This window comes from Dendrobates tinctorius, unplaced genomic scaffold, assembly GCF_039654945.1.
Source record: "Dendrobates tinctorius isolate UK_male_01 unplaced genomic scaffold, ASM3965494v1 ptg000032l, whole genome shotgun sequence".
Taxonomy (NCBI): domain Eukaryota; kingdom Metazoa; phylum Chordata; class Amphibia; order Anura; family Dendrobatidae; genus Dendrobates; species Dendrobates tinctorius.
In genome coordinates this window covers 45984432-46001015 of record NW_027361700.1, presented here as the reverse complement: position 1 = coordinate 46001015, position 16584 = coordinate 45984432, and the positions used below count along the sequence as shown (strand labels likewise).

General features: G+C 46.3%; 1 protein-coding gene across 2 annotated transcripts in view; it reads right to left on the bottom strand.

Annotated features, from left to right (window-relative positions):
- Positions 1-1148: 1148 nt before the first annotated feature.
- Positions 1149-16584, bottom strand: part of ACBD4 (acyl-CoA binding domain containing 4) — a 41384-nt gene continuing 25948 nt past the window's right edge. For both annotated transcript variants that reach the window (XM_073572879.1, XM_073572881.1), the window contains exons 6-11: positions 14175-14327; positions 12075-12172; positions 11866-11992; positions 10433-10629; positions 9989-10039; positions 1149-1474 (exon numbers count right to left, since the gene is read on the bottom strand). In XM_073572879.1, the coding sequence (XP_073428980.1) occupies positions 1367-1474; positions 9989-10039; positions 10433-10629; positions 11866-11992; positions 12075-12172; positions 14175-14327 (734 nt within the window). In that variant the 3' untranslated portion in view covers positions 1149-1366. The remainder of the gene's footprint in view (positions 1475-9988; positions 10040-10432; positions 10630-11865; positions 11993-12074; positions 12173-14174; positions 14328-16584) is intronic.

Here is a 16584-nt window from a genome sequence, read left to right as displayed (position 1 = left end):
CAATACACAGGTCCTGGCAGCTCTGCAGGAGGAGATAAAGTGGACCTCCTCCCACCCGCTCTATGAAGGTCCACTAAAACCAGCCCATTATGCAACTTTAACTTGCCCCTCACAACACATAGCATGCTGGAGGAAAATACTCTGGTTTCATATCACTGACGCCATTAAGTGCAGTGACACATATCTCACCTCTATTACCTTACCAGTGACTTTGTCACACTATGTATGAGAGGATTCTGATAAATGGCTCTTGGCACGTTTGATCTAAGGAGTATGACAACTATAGGACAGATATATAAAGCCTGGTAGGCAAAGTGTGCCCTAAACAGACCCATGGCAGCTCATTTGCTGTGGTATAATCATTTTATTACTGAAGCCCTGTGTAAACGCAAGAGGAAAGGCAGGAGCGTAATTACTATGATAAAAGGTAGGATTTCACTAAATGTAAATAGAGCCATACAATATCTCACCCACAGTGTCCAGTGATACACAGGAATGGCAAGTTTGCTCTAGAACCTTGACAAACTTTCCTGCAACCCTGTAGCCCGGGCCTATTTTCCCGCTTCCCCTCCATGGCTTTCCTTCTTGTGCTTGCATACCTACGTGTTCCCCCTTGCACTCCTCCATGGCCTCTCCTCCTGCCTTTTGCATGCCACTGTGGCTTCACCTCTTGCACTCCTCGGTGGCCTCTCCTCCTGCCCTTGCACGCCCCTGTGGCTTCACCTCTAACCCTTGCACTCCTCTGTGGCATCACTACTTGCCTTTACATGCCCCTGTACTCTCCGTGGCCTCGTCTTGCACACCTCCATGCCTTTCTCTTCTGTGCTTGAACACCTCTGTAGCATCTTCTTCTGCCTTTCCCCACTACTGAGCCTCTTCTCCAGCCCTGTCTTGTGCCTACCAGTCCAATCCATATACAAAACCTCTCTCCAACTCTGCCCAGCAGTGCTCTCTCTGATTCTACTATTCTCTACGTGTAATATCACGCTGTTTAACTTTCTCTTGGTTTCTTTGTTTGTTTTGTGCTTTTGTTGCTTACTTTCCCTTAGGAGTATATATGAGCATACTCTTATCTATCACCTATAATGGCAGGTGTGCTTAAAGAGTGTATAAGAAGCAGACAGGATTAAGGAGGTTATTCAAGAAAGTGGTGAAAATGTGATATAATTCTTAAATCAACAAGCAAATATTAGAATAATAATAATAATGATTATTCCATTGGACATACAATAGTCACTGAGCTTCTTGGATTTTTTTTTTAGCAGCTGTCTCTTTTAGAAAACAACAGGCTGATGAAAGTCTGATTCATTCTGTCCACTCCAGATATAGTTCTGTACAGGGGACAATACGGGCCAAAAACAACAGGTCATCTCTTCCTCCAGAACCACCTGCGCAGCAGCCAGTGCACGACAAATGGCCAGACAACTATGAACAGAAAGGTCTGAGACTTGGCCAGTGCAGGACGTCGCCTTTTCTGTAAAATGAGATAAAACAGATGTGTTCTAATGTTACAAAAATACTAATTAAAAAAATATATATACAAGACATCTACAGACATCAGATATTTCTTTGGAAAAAAAAAAAAAACAACCCCCCCCCAAAAATCTGTTGTTTTGAGTTTTTCAATTTCTTTTTTTCTGTTAACATACGGAAGCGTTTTTTTTTGTATGAAGAGTTAAAGTTTTCAATGACACCATTCACTTTATCATATAATGTTCCGAGAAATGGGAAAAAAAATCCAACACAACATTCTTTGTAAACAAAAAAAGACTTGGTGGCATGGCTCTCCAGTTCAGAAGGATTACAGTGCCAGCAAAGTTGTTTCTTCCATAACTTCATTTGTGCTTCCCCCCCCCTTTTTTTTTTTTTTAAAGACCCTTACTGAACTGCAATGTTTATTAGCACCATCTAGGGATACATACAACTTTTTTTCCTTTTATTCCTTTTTCCATGCAAGAGAAAAAAAACACAGCAGTTCTGGTTTTGATTTTTACTTTTAATTTTTTTTTAAAGTTGGTAACTTTTATTTTGTATTATTTTTAAGATTGCAGGTTCATAGAGACATGAACCGGCAAGCTTTTGTGCATTAATCATAGGAGAATCAAAAGGGTCTTCAATAGGCTGCTTTTTGGTATGGTAAGCCAACAGTATCCCACAATCATAAAAAGAGGGTTGGGTAAAAAAAATAGCCATCCCACCAAGAACTTATCACTTAAATGATACTATAAGTAATTGACAGCGGCATCTGAGTGTTTTAACAGCAGCAACTGGAGCCAGCTGGTTCCGACCAGCGTTGTTAGAGGCAGTTGATGGCTGTCCGGTATTTATGTCAATAGGCGGTCCATTTTTAAGGGCCGTGAATATAGACACACGCACACCCATTGTAGTCAATGAAGGTGCACACGTGAGGTTTTTCACATCGTTGTGTGTCCATGTAAAACATGGATTTTTGTGATAACTCACCGTAAAATCCTTTTCTCCGAGTTGCTCATTGGGGGACACAGATACTGTGGGTGTATGCTTCTGCCGCTAGGAGGCTGACACTAAGTGAAAAAAAGAGGTTAGCTCCTCCTCCGCCATATACACCCTCACCCCTATTGCAGGCGGAAATCAGTTTGGTGCCAAAGCAGTAGGAGGACAACATCAGCCTTAATACAGGTACAACATGTCCAAAAACACCACTCATATCAAATTAATAAATGCATATAAATTTAAACAGAACAAGAGCTAACTGGCTAATCGGGTGGGTGCTGTGTCCCCCAATGAGCATCTCGGAGAAAAGGATTTTACGGTGAGTTATCACAAAAATCCATGTTTCTCCTTCGCCTCATTGGGGGACACAGACACTGTGGGACGTCCTATAACAGTCCCTGGGTGGGAGATTGACTCATCGATCCAAGCTACATGCACCTCTTGTTTAAAGGTGCGCCACCGCTGCTTGGAGATTCCTTCTACCCAGGCTCGCATCCGCCGAGCATGGATGTTATAATGTTTGGCAAATGTGTGCAGGCTGGACCAGGTTGCTGCCTTGCAAACCTGTTCCATCGAAGCCTGGTGCCGAAGCGCCCAAGAGGCGCCCACTGCCCGGGTAGAGTGCCCTCTGATCCCTGCTGGAATCGGCGTGCCTCTAATGCGGTAGGACTCCTGAATAGTCAAACGAATCCATCTGGCTATGGTCGACTGAGGCAGCGAGTCCCTTCCTGCTCCCTTCGGGGAGCACGAACCGCGTGTCCGTCTGACGAAAGGGTGCCGTCCGTGACACGTACCTCCCGAGGGCTCTTACCAGGTCTAACATGTGAAGAGACTTTTCCACACGGTGCATCGGTGCTGAACAAAAATGAAGGCAAAACATCTTCATTAATGTGAAAAGGGGACACAACTTTTGGCAGAAAAGGAGGAGCTGGTCTGAGGACCACCTTATCCTTATGGAAAGTGAGGAACGGAGCTCGGCAGGATAGAACCGTCAGCTCTGAAACCCGCCTGATGGAAGTGATGGCCACTAGGAACACTGCTTTCCAAGAAAAGGTACCTCAAAGAGATATCCTGAAGCGGTTCAAATGGAGCTTCTTGCAGAACACTTAGGACCATGTTAAGGTCCTAGGCGTCCATAGGTGCCTTATATGGAGGTACCAAGTGGGAGACTCCCTGAATGAAAAGTCTTCACCTACAAATTGGTAGCAATTCTGCTGGAACAGGACGGATAAGGCAGATATGTCTCCTGCGGGAACTTGGGGTAAAGCCGAGTCTAAGCCTGACTGGAGAAAAGCCAAAATGTTGGGGATCGAGAATCTCAGCGGAGAAACACCGCGGCCTCGACACCAAGCAAAGAACACCTTCCAGGTGTGGTGGTAAATTCGCGCTGAAGCAGGCTTCCGGTCACTAATCATTGTAGCGACCACCTCGCTCCCGAACCCTGCCTGGGTTAGAATCCAAGATTCAACGGCCATGCCGTCAAACACAGGGTCCCTGAGCTCGGGTGGCAAATCGGCCCTTGAGACATTAGATCTGGGCGCTCTGGCAGGCGCCAAGGAACGTCGGCGAGCAGCTGCATTAGATCTGCGTACCACGCTCGATGGGGCCAGTCTGGGGCCAGCAGAATTGCCGGCACCCCTTCTGTCTTGATCCTTTTGATGACTCTTGGAAGTAGTGGCAGTGGGGGAAATAGATATGGGAGGCAAAACTAGTTCCATGGCAGAACCAACGCGTCCACCACGAATGCCTGCGGGTCCCTGGCCTGAGCGACATATGTGGGCACCTTGGCATTCACTCTGGAAGCCATCAGGTCCACATCCGGAGCTCCCCACAGTTGACAAATCTGCTGAAAAACTTCGGGATGTAGACACCACTCTCCGGATGTAAGACTCTGCCGGCTGAGAAAGTCTTCCGCCCAATTTTCCACGCCCGGGATGTGGACAGCCGAAATCACAGAGTGGTTTGCTTCGGCCCACTGAAGAACGTGCCCCAACTTGCGCATGGTTGCTCTGCTGAGGGTGCCCCCTTGATGATTTATGTAAGCCACCACCCTGGTGTTGTCCGATTGAATCCGGACGGGGCGGCCTGCTAGAAAGTGAAGAAACTTCTGCAGAGCCAGCCGAATTGCTCGTATCTCCAATAAGTTGATCGGGAGGCGTGCCTCCTGTGGCGACCACCGTTCCTGGGTTGTGTAGTGGCAAAAGCACCGCTCCCCAACCGAGGAGACTGGCGTCGGTTGTCATTACCAGCCAATGACCTGGGGGAAGGTTTCCCCTGGGCCAGAGAGGAACTGCTTATCCACCATCCGAGCGACTGCCTGACTTGAGAGGACAGTCGGCACCGCCGATCAAGCTTGACAGGATTCCTGTCCCAGGCTGACAAGAGGGCGTGCTGCAGGGGGCGAAGATGGAACTAGGCGAAAGGTATCGCTTCCATTGCTGCCACCATTTTCCCTAGAATCCTCATCCCGGATTGGATGGTATGAGGGACCGGTTGGCGAAGTGTCCGGACTCCCTGCCGGAGAGCCAGCGCCTTTTCCTGAGGGAGAATTACCAACCCTCGGCAAGTGTCGAAGATCATTCCTAGGAAGGAGATCCTCTGAGCTGGCACAAGGGATGACTTCTTTGCATTGACCAACCATCCTAAGCGGGCAAGAGTATCTAGCGTGATGTTGACATTTTCCTCGCATGCCCGTATTGACGGGCCCTCGACCAAGAGGTCGTCCAGATAAGGCAAGACGACTATGCCTCGAGAATGCAGTGTGGCCATGACAACTGCCATAACCTTTGTGAACACTCCGGGAGCCGTGGCTAGCCCGAAGGGTAGCGCTATGAAACTGAAAATGTTGATCGCTGATGGAGAAGCGTAGAAACCTCTGATGAGGAGGAAAAATGGGAATATGCAGATATGCGTCCTGGATGTCTATTGAGGCCAAGTATTCTTACTGCTCCTGGCCGATATGACTGAACGGAGAGAGTCCATCCGGAAATGTCTGATCCTGCTGAATTTGTTCAGAAGCTTCAAGTCCAAAACAGGCCTGACAGACCCATCCTTTTTGAGAACCGCAAAAAAGGTAGGAATAGAACCCCTGAGCTCTTTCGTGTTCCGGCACTGGAACAATGACTCCGTTGTGCTGGAGCGATTTTATGGCTCCCAATAGAGCCCTTGCCTGGGCATCCACCCTGGGAAGCCGGGAAAGAAAAAACCGTCTTGGAGGGTATCTGACAAATTCTATTTTGCAACCTGGGGCCACCAATTCCTTTACCCATGCGTCGTGAGCGACATTGACCCCGACGTGGTGAAACCAGAGTAGGCGGCCGCCCACCTTGCCGGTGTTGTCTGGTAAAGGCCTCGAGTCATTTGGCCGACGATCTTTGGGATCTGGATCCCCCCCGATCTGGGCTGCTGAGTACGCAATCTCCCCTATGGGTTGGCTCTATATGAGACCTGCCGCTCACTATCCTGGTTGGGGCGGCCTGAGGCGGCGGAATTAGCCGCTGTAGTCCACCCGGGGTTGCAAAAGGCCCGAAAACGTGCCTGAAAACGGGTGACGAAAAAGCGTTTTGACCTTTTGTTGAGGGAGAAACCCGCTCTTTCCTCCTGTGGAGTCGGAGATAAGTTGATCCAACTTCTCCCCAAATAGGTGGCCGCACTGATAAGGCAGGGAAGTCAAGGACTTCTTAGAAGTAGAATCGGCTCGCCATGTCCTTAACAATAGGGCTCTTCTGATAGAAATTGCATTAGCGGCAGCAAGTGCCGAGCAATTGTCCGCATCCAAAGACGCATTGATTACATAGTCTACGGCCATCGCCATCTGACCTCGAAATCTCTGCAGGTAGATCCTGCTCCTGCGCGACCTTGTTTAATGTTTCTGACCATGATATCATAGCCTTGGCTACCCAAGTTGCTGCGAATGAGGGAGCGAGCGCTGACCCGGACGCCTCATATACTGAGCGAGCTAAGCTCTCTATAAGGTGATCTGTGGGATCCTTAATTGAGGAAACACTAGGGACAGATAGCAGGGTCTTAGTGGCTAGGCGTGAAACCGGAGGATCCACCATCGGGGATTCCATCCATTTTTTACGGAGGTCCGGAGCAAACGGATACCTTGTTTCGAGTGCCTTTTGACCCAAGAAACGCCTGACTGGACGTTCTCTGTCCTCAAACTCCGGGTGAGAGGAAAAAATTCTGTGCGGGTGCTTCACTCGCTTAAATGCCACTTTATGCCCAGTTACCGCTGGGGGATCATCCTCAATCCCCAGGGTCTGATTGACGGCTTCTATGAGGCTGTCCACTGTTTCACGTGACCCTGGAGTATCCAGGTCACGGGGCTCGTCTGGGTCGCAATCTGAGGTCTGCTCGCTATCAACCACTGGTGACGGAGAGCGAGAAGCAGAACTTACGGATGCCAAGGCACCGGATGGACTGGGCGACACCGTGTGGATTCGTTTCCTCCGGGTCTGCCTGGAGTGCGAGCGGACCCTGCTGGCCGGACGCTCTTGTGAGGTGGAGGTTCCTTCTAAGGCCAGCGAGCCATTGTCCCTGCCCCTATCTGGGGCTTGAAGGGACTCTATTGCTCTTGTAAGCGACACCATCAGAGATAGGGCCCACTCCGGGGGATTCGACACATTGGTCACGGTCGCAGGGGAGGGCTCCTGGGCGCGTTTTGATTCGCAGGCTTCGCATAATCGCTTGCTTTTTCGGACACGCTGTATCTGTTCACCGCTGGGGAGGAGGTAGCTCCTCAGTCTCCCTATAGCGTGGCCTCTCGGGCAGCATTTACACCAGTCCTGCGCCCCCCTGTCCTGGACGCTTCCACCTTCAAATCACGTGCCACCAGCTGTGGGAATGAGTCACCAGCATGTAAAAACCGCTCTAGGGGCGGTACTTCTATTCTGCGGCCTAGCCGCACTCCAAAGCCGGGGCCCAAATTTCTTCGCCGCCGCCCAGTGCCACCGGAAGTGACGCGCGGCCCGGAGGCGGGACTTTCGGCCGCGGCCTCAATTTTTCCCCTACCCGACCGGGGAGGGGGGCGCGGTTCCAAGGCGCTGACAAAACATGGCGCTACTAACCGGCGCGGCGCCGCCTGACGGATCCAGCCACTCCCGCCTTGCATGGCCGGTGGCTTCTGCCGGCTAGGGGCTCCAGCCCTCGGATCTTTGCAGGAGCCCTCCCAGACCCTCTCCTCACCGATGATCCACTTCAGCCTGAGCGCAGGTATGTGAGGGGGGCCTCGATAAAAATAGGACGGTGCAGGCACCCTAGCTCCATCTAACCCCTTCGGGGGGTGAGGAGAGGGACCGTACGCCGCCATGCAGCACCGCCGTCTAGCGTTGGTGGAGCAGTGGGGGCCGCACAGACTAGTCTTGTGCCTCTGTGCAAGCCCATGGTTTCAATACCTAGGGGTGGACAGGACTAAGTCCGGCATTATGTCCCATGTCGCGGGAGAGGATACGTGGAGGGATACTCGCACGTTGATGGTTTGGGGAAATCGGATCCTTTCAATAGGATGCGTTGCCCCTGTCTTATCTTCATAAAATAAAAAATAAAAATAGAAGTCTGGGGAAAAAGACCCAGATACGTCCCACGGTGCGGGAAAGGATACGCGGAGACGATACTCAACGCGTGCTCGCCCGTGGATGGTTTGGGGAGATTGGACCCTTTCAATAGGATCCGTCGCCCCTGTCTCATCTTCATGGGAAGAAAAGAAGAAAAAAAAAAAAAAATAGTCTGGAGACATCCAGACGTGTGTGCCTCCAAAAGGACACTAAGCAAAAAACTGATTTCCGCCGGCAATAGGGGCGAGGGTGTATACGGCGGAGGAAGAGCTAACCTCTTTTTTTCACTTAGTGTCAGCCTCCTAGCGGCAGAAGCATACACCCACAGTATCTGTGTCCCCCAATGAGGCGAAAGAGAAAAACCAGCAGACATGTCCTTTTTTTATGCATCATGGAGAAATGCATGCTGCATACGTGCACACTGATGACACACAGATGGCATACGTGTGTCATCAGTGTGACACTTCCTGGCACCTAGGAAAAAGCAGTACAGTTATCGCTGTTCCCAGGTGCCGGGTGCTGAATTAAACTCAACATTGTTGCCTGGTCTCCCTGCAATCAGATTTACTAGGTGACATTGATGAGACTTGTAATCAGCACCCTCCTCCTGGGAACAGCAATAATTACAAGTTTAATCATTGTCGCTTGATATCCCTGCAATCAGAGCGACCAGCCTAAACCTAAGGAGGTCACTACCGGTCACAGGCAGCAGTTCTCATACTCAGCTCAGTGGGTTCCGGATCGCGTGGTGAGCGATCGCATCACTGATGTCACTGCTCACCACACCATCTGGATGTAGCTAAGTTGAGGATCTTGGTAGGACATGAGCATTATGGATTATCAGCGGAAAGGTAAGTATACCTTTTGATTTTTTTATTTTTCAGTGAATAAATGGGTAAATGAGGGTCGGAGACTGTTTATTTAAATTAAAGGACTTTACTGTGTCTATGTCTTTATTAAATTTTACTATGGGGTTAGTAATGGGGGTGTCTCAGACACCTCTCCATTACTAACCCCTGACCTTGATGTTAGCTGCATTACAAAGTTGATATCAACCCCACAACTATTGCGCCACTTGCCACCACATCAGGGCAAGTGGGAAGAGCGGAGGCTAAGCTCCAGAATTTGGGCATCTAGTACTCATGATTCCATCTCAGTCTAGTAATATCAGCTCACAGGTGTCTGTTTAGCCTTTACTGGTTAGTAAATATAAGGGGGGACCCCATGTAATTTTTATTTTGGGGTACCCCCTTTAATAACTAGTAAAAGTTAAGCAAACAGCTGCAATTAATATGCTGAGAACCTTTATGGCTATTGGCCCCTTCCCAGTATATTAACATGAGCCCCCAGCTGGTTAGAAAAATAGAGGGGGACCCCACGCCATTTTTAAAAAAATTTATTTAAGACATGATATACATACACAGCGGGTGCTGACTCCAGCTCCTATCAGTGTCGTCTGGTCGTAGGGAGAACAGGCAACAATGATGAGAGCTGCATTCAGCACCCAATGCTTGGGAACAGAGCAAACTGTACTGCTTTTCCCAGGCGCTGATGCGCATGACACTGATACGCCGCAACACGGATGCCACATATATGTTATACACGGACACTGATACAGGAAAAAACAGTACCGGTAATATCAGGATGTGTGAAGGGGGCCTAAAACATAGTCAGCACCCACCATGTATGGACCAGGCTCTGTGCTATTTTGTATATTTGTAGGCGATATCATTATTCTGTTGACATTTGCATCACTGCATAAACCTGATGGACCTTAATAGGAGTCACTTTGTTGCTGCAGTAACTGTCATATGATGGACCCATCACAGCATTGTGACTTTCGTTACGAATGGAAGTTGCAAGTGTGAACAAAGCTTTAGCTGTCTCATTTTTACGACTATGGTATTTAGTCATTGACACTGGTCCGATTCAGTCACACTTTCTGATTAATGACATACCGGCAGTTTATGCGATCGCAGCGTTTGCCCTTCTAAGTATTGTCGCTGATCCTGTGAGGGAAGAAAGGATCTGTTGTCAGTATGAATGCTAAATGACAACCAGAAACCTAATGCTTATCTGATCAGATCTGATTATTACCCAAATACATGAGCCACTGATAGAAAGAAGAAAGGCTCACAGACTTGTAACAGGATACTGTGAGACCCTGCTTTGTTATCACGGTAAATATGTCCCTTTATATGTGACATTAGTGGTTGTATAAGATTACTGTAAACAAACAGCTCCCCTTTTGTCCTCTGGTTGTGCGTGGCATTGCAGCTTAGCCCCATACATAAATTAGAAAATTTGACACAGTCGCTTTATAAATGGGCTTTGCATGTATCATAAGTTACTTTATGTTTTCCATAGATCATAGCGAACGGATAAGGTTGCAGAATCATAACCTGTAAAGCTCTCTCCAGGCTTTCTAGCCGCTGACAGAGACTCTGGATTGATGCTTGCAGAGCCTCTACCGTGGCCTTAATCTGAGGGCTCAAGTGGTGCGGTTCACTTCTGTATCTGCCCTGTAATCCATGTGATGTGTCTCTGCTGTCATCATCACTGTGTTTTCTTTGCCAGACATCACTAGTTGATGGAGGAACTAAACGCAGGGAACAAAACACTTTATGAAAAACCATACAACCCGGCATAAACAATTACTGAAATCGGATTTACAATTGTAAATCACTTAAAAAGGTGAAGCTCCTAGTACTTGCGGCAGAATCATAATACCCCTTTTGCAGCCATCCAGCTCTCGCTGCTAACAGGATACTTGTCAAAAAAATGTAAGAAGTTTCAAAAGCAGGGACTAGATGAGCCTGTGTCAGCACGTCATCAGTGTTGTGTGTGAAGGGGGCTGGTGACAGGCTCATTTCATAGAGAGGGCACTGACATAGCTAGTAAAATGAGTTAGTCAACCAGCCCCCTCTATGTACAGTCAGAGCAAACACTACTGGGACACTGCACTGGAGCAGATCTATTTAGAGTGAGGCATTGTGGATAATTCAAGTATGGTATATTTTTGTCATTTGCTATGTTACGCTCATTTGAGTATATTTTCTTTTAACAGGACAATCGCTTTAAGCAATACCATGTTTTCCTCGAAAATAAGACACTGTCTTATATTATTTCTTGCTCTGAAAGATGAGTTAGGCCTTATTTTCATGAGATGTCTTTTTTCATACACACACACTGCACATACCCATGTATATACACACACTGCACACACATGTATAGGCTGGTATGTATCGTATGTGCAGAATGTGTATATACTGTTACAGGATCTTTGATGACATAGTGGTCACATGACCGTGATGTCAACAAAGGTCCAGTGTCAACCTCGGAATAGAAACGCTGGGGGACCCTAAGAGAGTGGGGTCCCTGAGAAATTGCATAGTTTGCCTTCCCCCACCTAAGGCCGACACTGCATACTAGCCTGTCTCCTCTTTAGTTCCTCCAGACTTCCACAGTTAAATGACCTTTGGTGACCTCATGATCACATGACCATGATGTCACAAAAGGTCCTTAAAAAGTCAAACTCGGATTAGAAATACTGGGGGCCCAAGATTGCCCCCACTCCTAACACAGGCCCTGACTGTAAGCAGGGCTTATTTTTGGAGTAGGGTTTATATTTCAAGCACACTCCAAAAATCCTGTAAAACCATGCTAGGGCTTATTTTCAGGGTAGATTATATTTTCGGAAAAACACGGCAGCAGGAAAGTCCGGCTTTGGCAACGGCTTAGAAGAGGACCTTAATTTTTTGTTTTCTCACCTGAAGTAGCACTTTGAACATTAACAAACATTTAGCGTCTTGCTGGTAGATATATATTTCTATACCTGTTACGAAATCATCATCCTTTCGCCTGTCTGCACTTCGCCTTGATCTAGTCTTGGTCTTTTTATGTGAAACATCAGATGCTTGAAATAAGTGCGGATAAATGCTAGAACCATTGTCTTCACAGTCCTAAGAGCATGTGCATACGTTATATATACTAATTCACAGATTACATAGTATTAGTAATGTATTTATTACATTAGCGTCCCACCTTATCAGACTCCAGCTGCTCCACGCTGTCAGAATTATCATTTTCTGACCCCCAGCTCTGTAGCCTCTGCTCAGCTTGCACTGGATGTGTTGCCTCACCTGAATGCGGATGCAACAAAAAAAATCAATATGAGCAATCTAAGTTGTAGACAATCCACCTAACTTTAGGACTATATACTAATTGAGAACTGGCCAGTGACCATACAACATGCAATAAACATATACAGTGGAGGAAATAAGTATTTGATCCCTTGCTGATTTTGTAGGTTTGCCCACTGACAAAGACAGAAACAGTCTATAATTAAGGGTAAGTTATTTTTAACATTGAGAGATAGAATATCAAAAATAAAATCCAGAAAATCACACTGTATAATATAAATTTATTTGCATTTTGCAGTGAGAAAAATATTTGACCCCCTACCAACCATATAGAGTTCTGGCTCCTACAGACCAGTCAGATGCTCCTAATCCACTTGTTAGATGTATTAAAGACAGATGTCTTACATAGTCACCCTCATAAAAGACTCCTGTCCACAGACTCAATTAATCATTCAGACTCTAACCGCTACAACATGGGCAAGACCAAAGAGCTTTGTAAGGATGTCAGGGAAAAGCTCATAGACCTGTACAAAGCTGGAATGGGCTACAAAACCATAATTAAGACACTGGGTGAGAAGGAGACAACTGTTGGTGCGATAGTAAGAAAATGGAAGAAATACAAAATGACTGTCAATCGACATCAATCTGGGGCACCATACAAAAATCTCTTGATCATGAGGAAGGTGAGAAATCAGCCTAAAACTACACGGAGGGAACTTGTTAATGATTTCAAGGCAGCTGGGACCACAGTCACCAAGAAAACCATTGGTAACCATTGGTAACACATTACGCCGTAAAGGTTTATAATCCTGCAGTGCCAGCAAGGTCCCCATGCTCAAGAAGGCACATGTGCACCTGGATAATTCTGTGAGTGATTGGGAGAAGATGCTGTGTTCAGATGAGACAAAAATTGAGCTCTTTGGCATTAACTCAATGCGCCGTGTTTGAAGGAAGAGAAATGCTGCCTATGACCCAAAGAACACCGTCCCCACTGTCAAGCATGGAGGTGTTTCTCTCCTAAAGGCACAGGACTACTTCACCGCATCAATGGGAGAATGAATGGAGCCATGTACTTTAAAATCCTGAGTGACAACCTCCTTCCCTCCGCCAGGACATTGAAAATGGTTTGTGACTGGGTCTTCCAGCAAGACAATGACCCAAAACATACAGTCAAGGCAACAAAGGAATTGCTCAAAAAGAAGCACATTAAGGTCATGGAGTGGCCTATCCAGTCTCCAGACCTTAATCCCGTGGAAAACTTATGGAGGGAGTTGAAGCTCTGAGCTGCCAAGAAACCGCCCCAAAATCTTAATGATTTAGAGATGATCTGCAAAGAGGAGTGGACCAAAATTCCTCCTGACAAATGCACAAAGCTCATCATTAACTACAAAAAAACATTGGACTGCTGTGCTTGCCAACAAGAGTTTTGCAATCAAGTATTAATTATTGTTTGCCAGGGGGATCAAATACTTATCTCTCACTGCAAAATGCAAATAAATTTATACAATGTGATTTTCTGGATTTTATTTTTTATATTCTATCTCTCAATGTTAAAATTAACCTACCCTTAAAATTATAGACTGTTCATGTCTTTGTCAGTGGGAAACTTACAAAATCAGAAAGGGCTCAAAGATCAAATACCTATTTCCCCCACAGTACGTGCCCCACTCCAACTGGTGCCTATCAATCCATAAGTACAGTGGCAAAGTGGTTGACGTTGTAATGTTTGTGTACATCTGCATTTTAGAGATATCAGCTTGTTAGCCTGCAATGGAGAGGGACTGATGGGTGACAGCTATCTCCGCTGTCTGGAGAACTGGATCAATAGCGGTGAGTATGCAATAGTGTGGAATTAGCAATTTTCCATCTTACAATAGGAGCCCAGAAGCAGCACCTGATCTGCACTTACTAAAAATGTCCCCAAATTGTATGACATCTCCTAGCAACTAGTGCAGATTTTACATTATGGTGAATAATTCACATCTGGTCTGTACTCGTCTACCTAAAGGATCTCTTCTTTGTTCTAGCTCTTCCTGCGCAGACAGTGCCCCTGGCTCCATCTCCTCTGTTATAGCAGCATATCGTCTGGCCTCTCCAGGACGTTGGTCCCACGTTTCTTCACTCTGCTCTTTCGCATCCTCTGAACTTTCATCATCTGTAAGACGAGGGTATTTATGGACAATGTAGAAGGTACAAAAAACATCAGTTACATAAAGGGGACCACATATAGCAAGGATGACATGGATAGGTGCTGTATTTGTGGCCTGATAACTTAGGCCAGCCATGCACATTACATCGGTGGGTCCGGCCAACCATGTATGGGTTCTCATTAAGAGCAGAAGAGTTATCTGGTGGCAACGTATCACACTAACAGGAAAAGCATTGGACAACTGAAATTCCCCTGCCTGATCCTAATCTCCTCCCTTGACGTCTGCCTTCGGTGAATAGAGGAGAGGCCCCAATACTTGTTAGTCATTGTCCTGTCCATCTAGGCATGTGGCCAGCATTTCAGCTGATGAACGTACTGTCTGTATAGTCAAAAAGAAAAACAGTGCTCCTGTATTGGGTTCCCTTCCCTACCACTTTCTGCAGATCATTTTGGACCTGAAGCCTACAGAACACCAAGGGCTCACACAGGACATCAGCGTCCCCAGTTGGAGAAGCAAGGTGACGTCACCACATCGCTCCACTTGTGCTTGGTGCTAGCTGTGTAAGGGAGGACTCGGCTGGTGGAATTGTCACAATTTTTCCCTGAAGTATCAATCCTTTTAAACAGCCTTCAACAAATTACCACTTTTTAATGAGAACATTATTACTTTCTTTTGGGTGGCAGAACGGAGGGGAGAGAGCACTTAAAGGACATTGTCACTTTTTTTTTGGGGGGGGGGGGGGGGAGAGTGATAGGGTTAATCAGAGAATATTAAGATTGCAAAGGAGGCATCATTACTTTTTGGGGGCGCTCTAGGGACATTATTATTTGGTAAGGTAGAATTCTAAGGGCATTATAACTTTATAAGGTGGCACGCTGAAGCGTTATTAGTTTATAGGGGGCAGACGCAGCAGTGTTATTTTAAAATGATGCATCCTGTAATTATTAGGGGCACACAGGAGACTTTACCATCAGGGGCACGGTATACAGCACTATTTGCACTTTTTTTTAGGGGGTTTATGTGGCATAATTTGGGGTAGTTATAGTAATGGAGCCAATATTTCTTTAGTACAGCATTTGGGGGAACTTTGAGATATCGCAAGTGAAGTGATACTGAGCAGAAACAATATGGGAAGTCTTTGTAGGTGTTGGAAATGTAAGAAGTCAAATGTGTTCCTGTTCTGAATGCTGTAGACCAGTTGTGGCCACAAAAAGTCATCAGGGTGGTCTGGGCCAGATGGAAAAAAAAGCCAAAAGTGAAAACTCCCATTAGAAAGAACATCACTAGTGAGCCACTATACTTAAGTGTTCTGTAGTCACTTGGATGGTCTGAAGGTCTGGTATCTACCACTATGTGGTGGTAATATCGGTCTTATTCTATATGTCGTTCGGTGAAGTGCCCATTATACCTACTAGGGCTTACCAATGTAGTCAGAAACTAGCTTTATCTGGCTTGGGGGCCCTCCTAGATGTGTTGTGCCCCCTTGTACTGAAGGCCTAATTACACCGCTGACCTGACACGCTGAAGAAAACCATCAAAGCAGGAGCAAGATTTGTTGAACAGATGTATTTACTGCATCCACTTCTCGGCTGAGTATAGCACCAGAAGGCTACAGGTTTTTAGCTTATGGATGCAATAAAAAAAAAAAATTTCACTGACGGCAATCATTGATTTTGAATATTATGATGATGAGCAGAAACAGAAAATATAGTAGCAAACTTGGAGAAGCTTTCTTTAAATACCACCAGAAAATCCCTATTTAAGCAGCTACGCGTGTGTGTGTGTGGTGTGTGTGTGTGTGTGCGCGCGCACTGTCTGCATTGTATTCACAGGTATGGCTGCAATATTGGCTTACTTGCAGATGTTTCTTTCATATGGAAGATAGCAGCTCTCTAGTGATAAGATGTACTGTAACCTGGTGAAAGTTTATCAGCTTATCCAACAGATCTTTAAACTTTAACCCTTTGGGCTATAAAAAAGTAATAACCTGCTCATAGACAGAGTCACAAAGGTACTGTAGTCTAGGTGAAGCCAAGGCTGCTTGTAAAACCTTCTACATGTAGCTCCTCCACTTACCACTTTAGCAAAAGCCTCTTTTTTTTGCTGAAAACCAGCCCTGTCATTATGTAGACTACAGGGTATTTGTGACTATGTATATGAGCTGATTATTGCTTTGGGATATATATCTCAGTCTACAAAATACCGCCATATACTGCCAACATATCTCCGCCATATACTTACAAAACAACACAATTCTAAAAT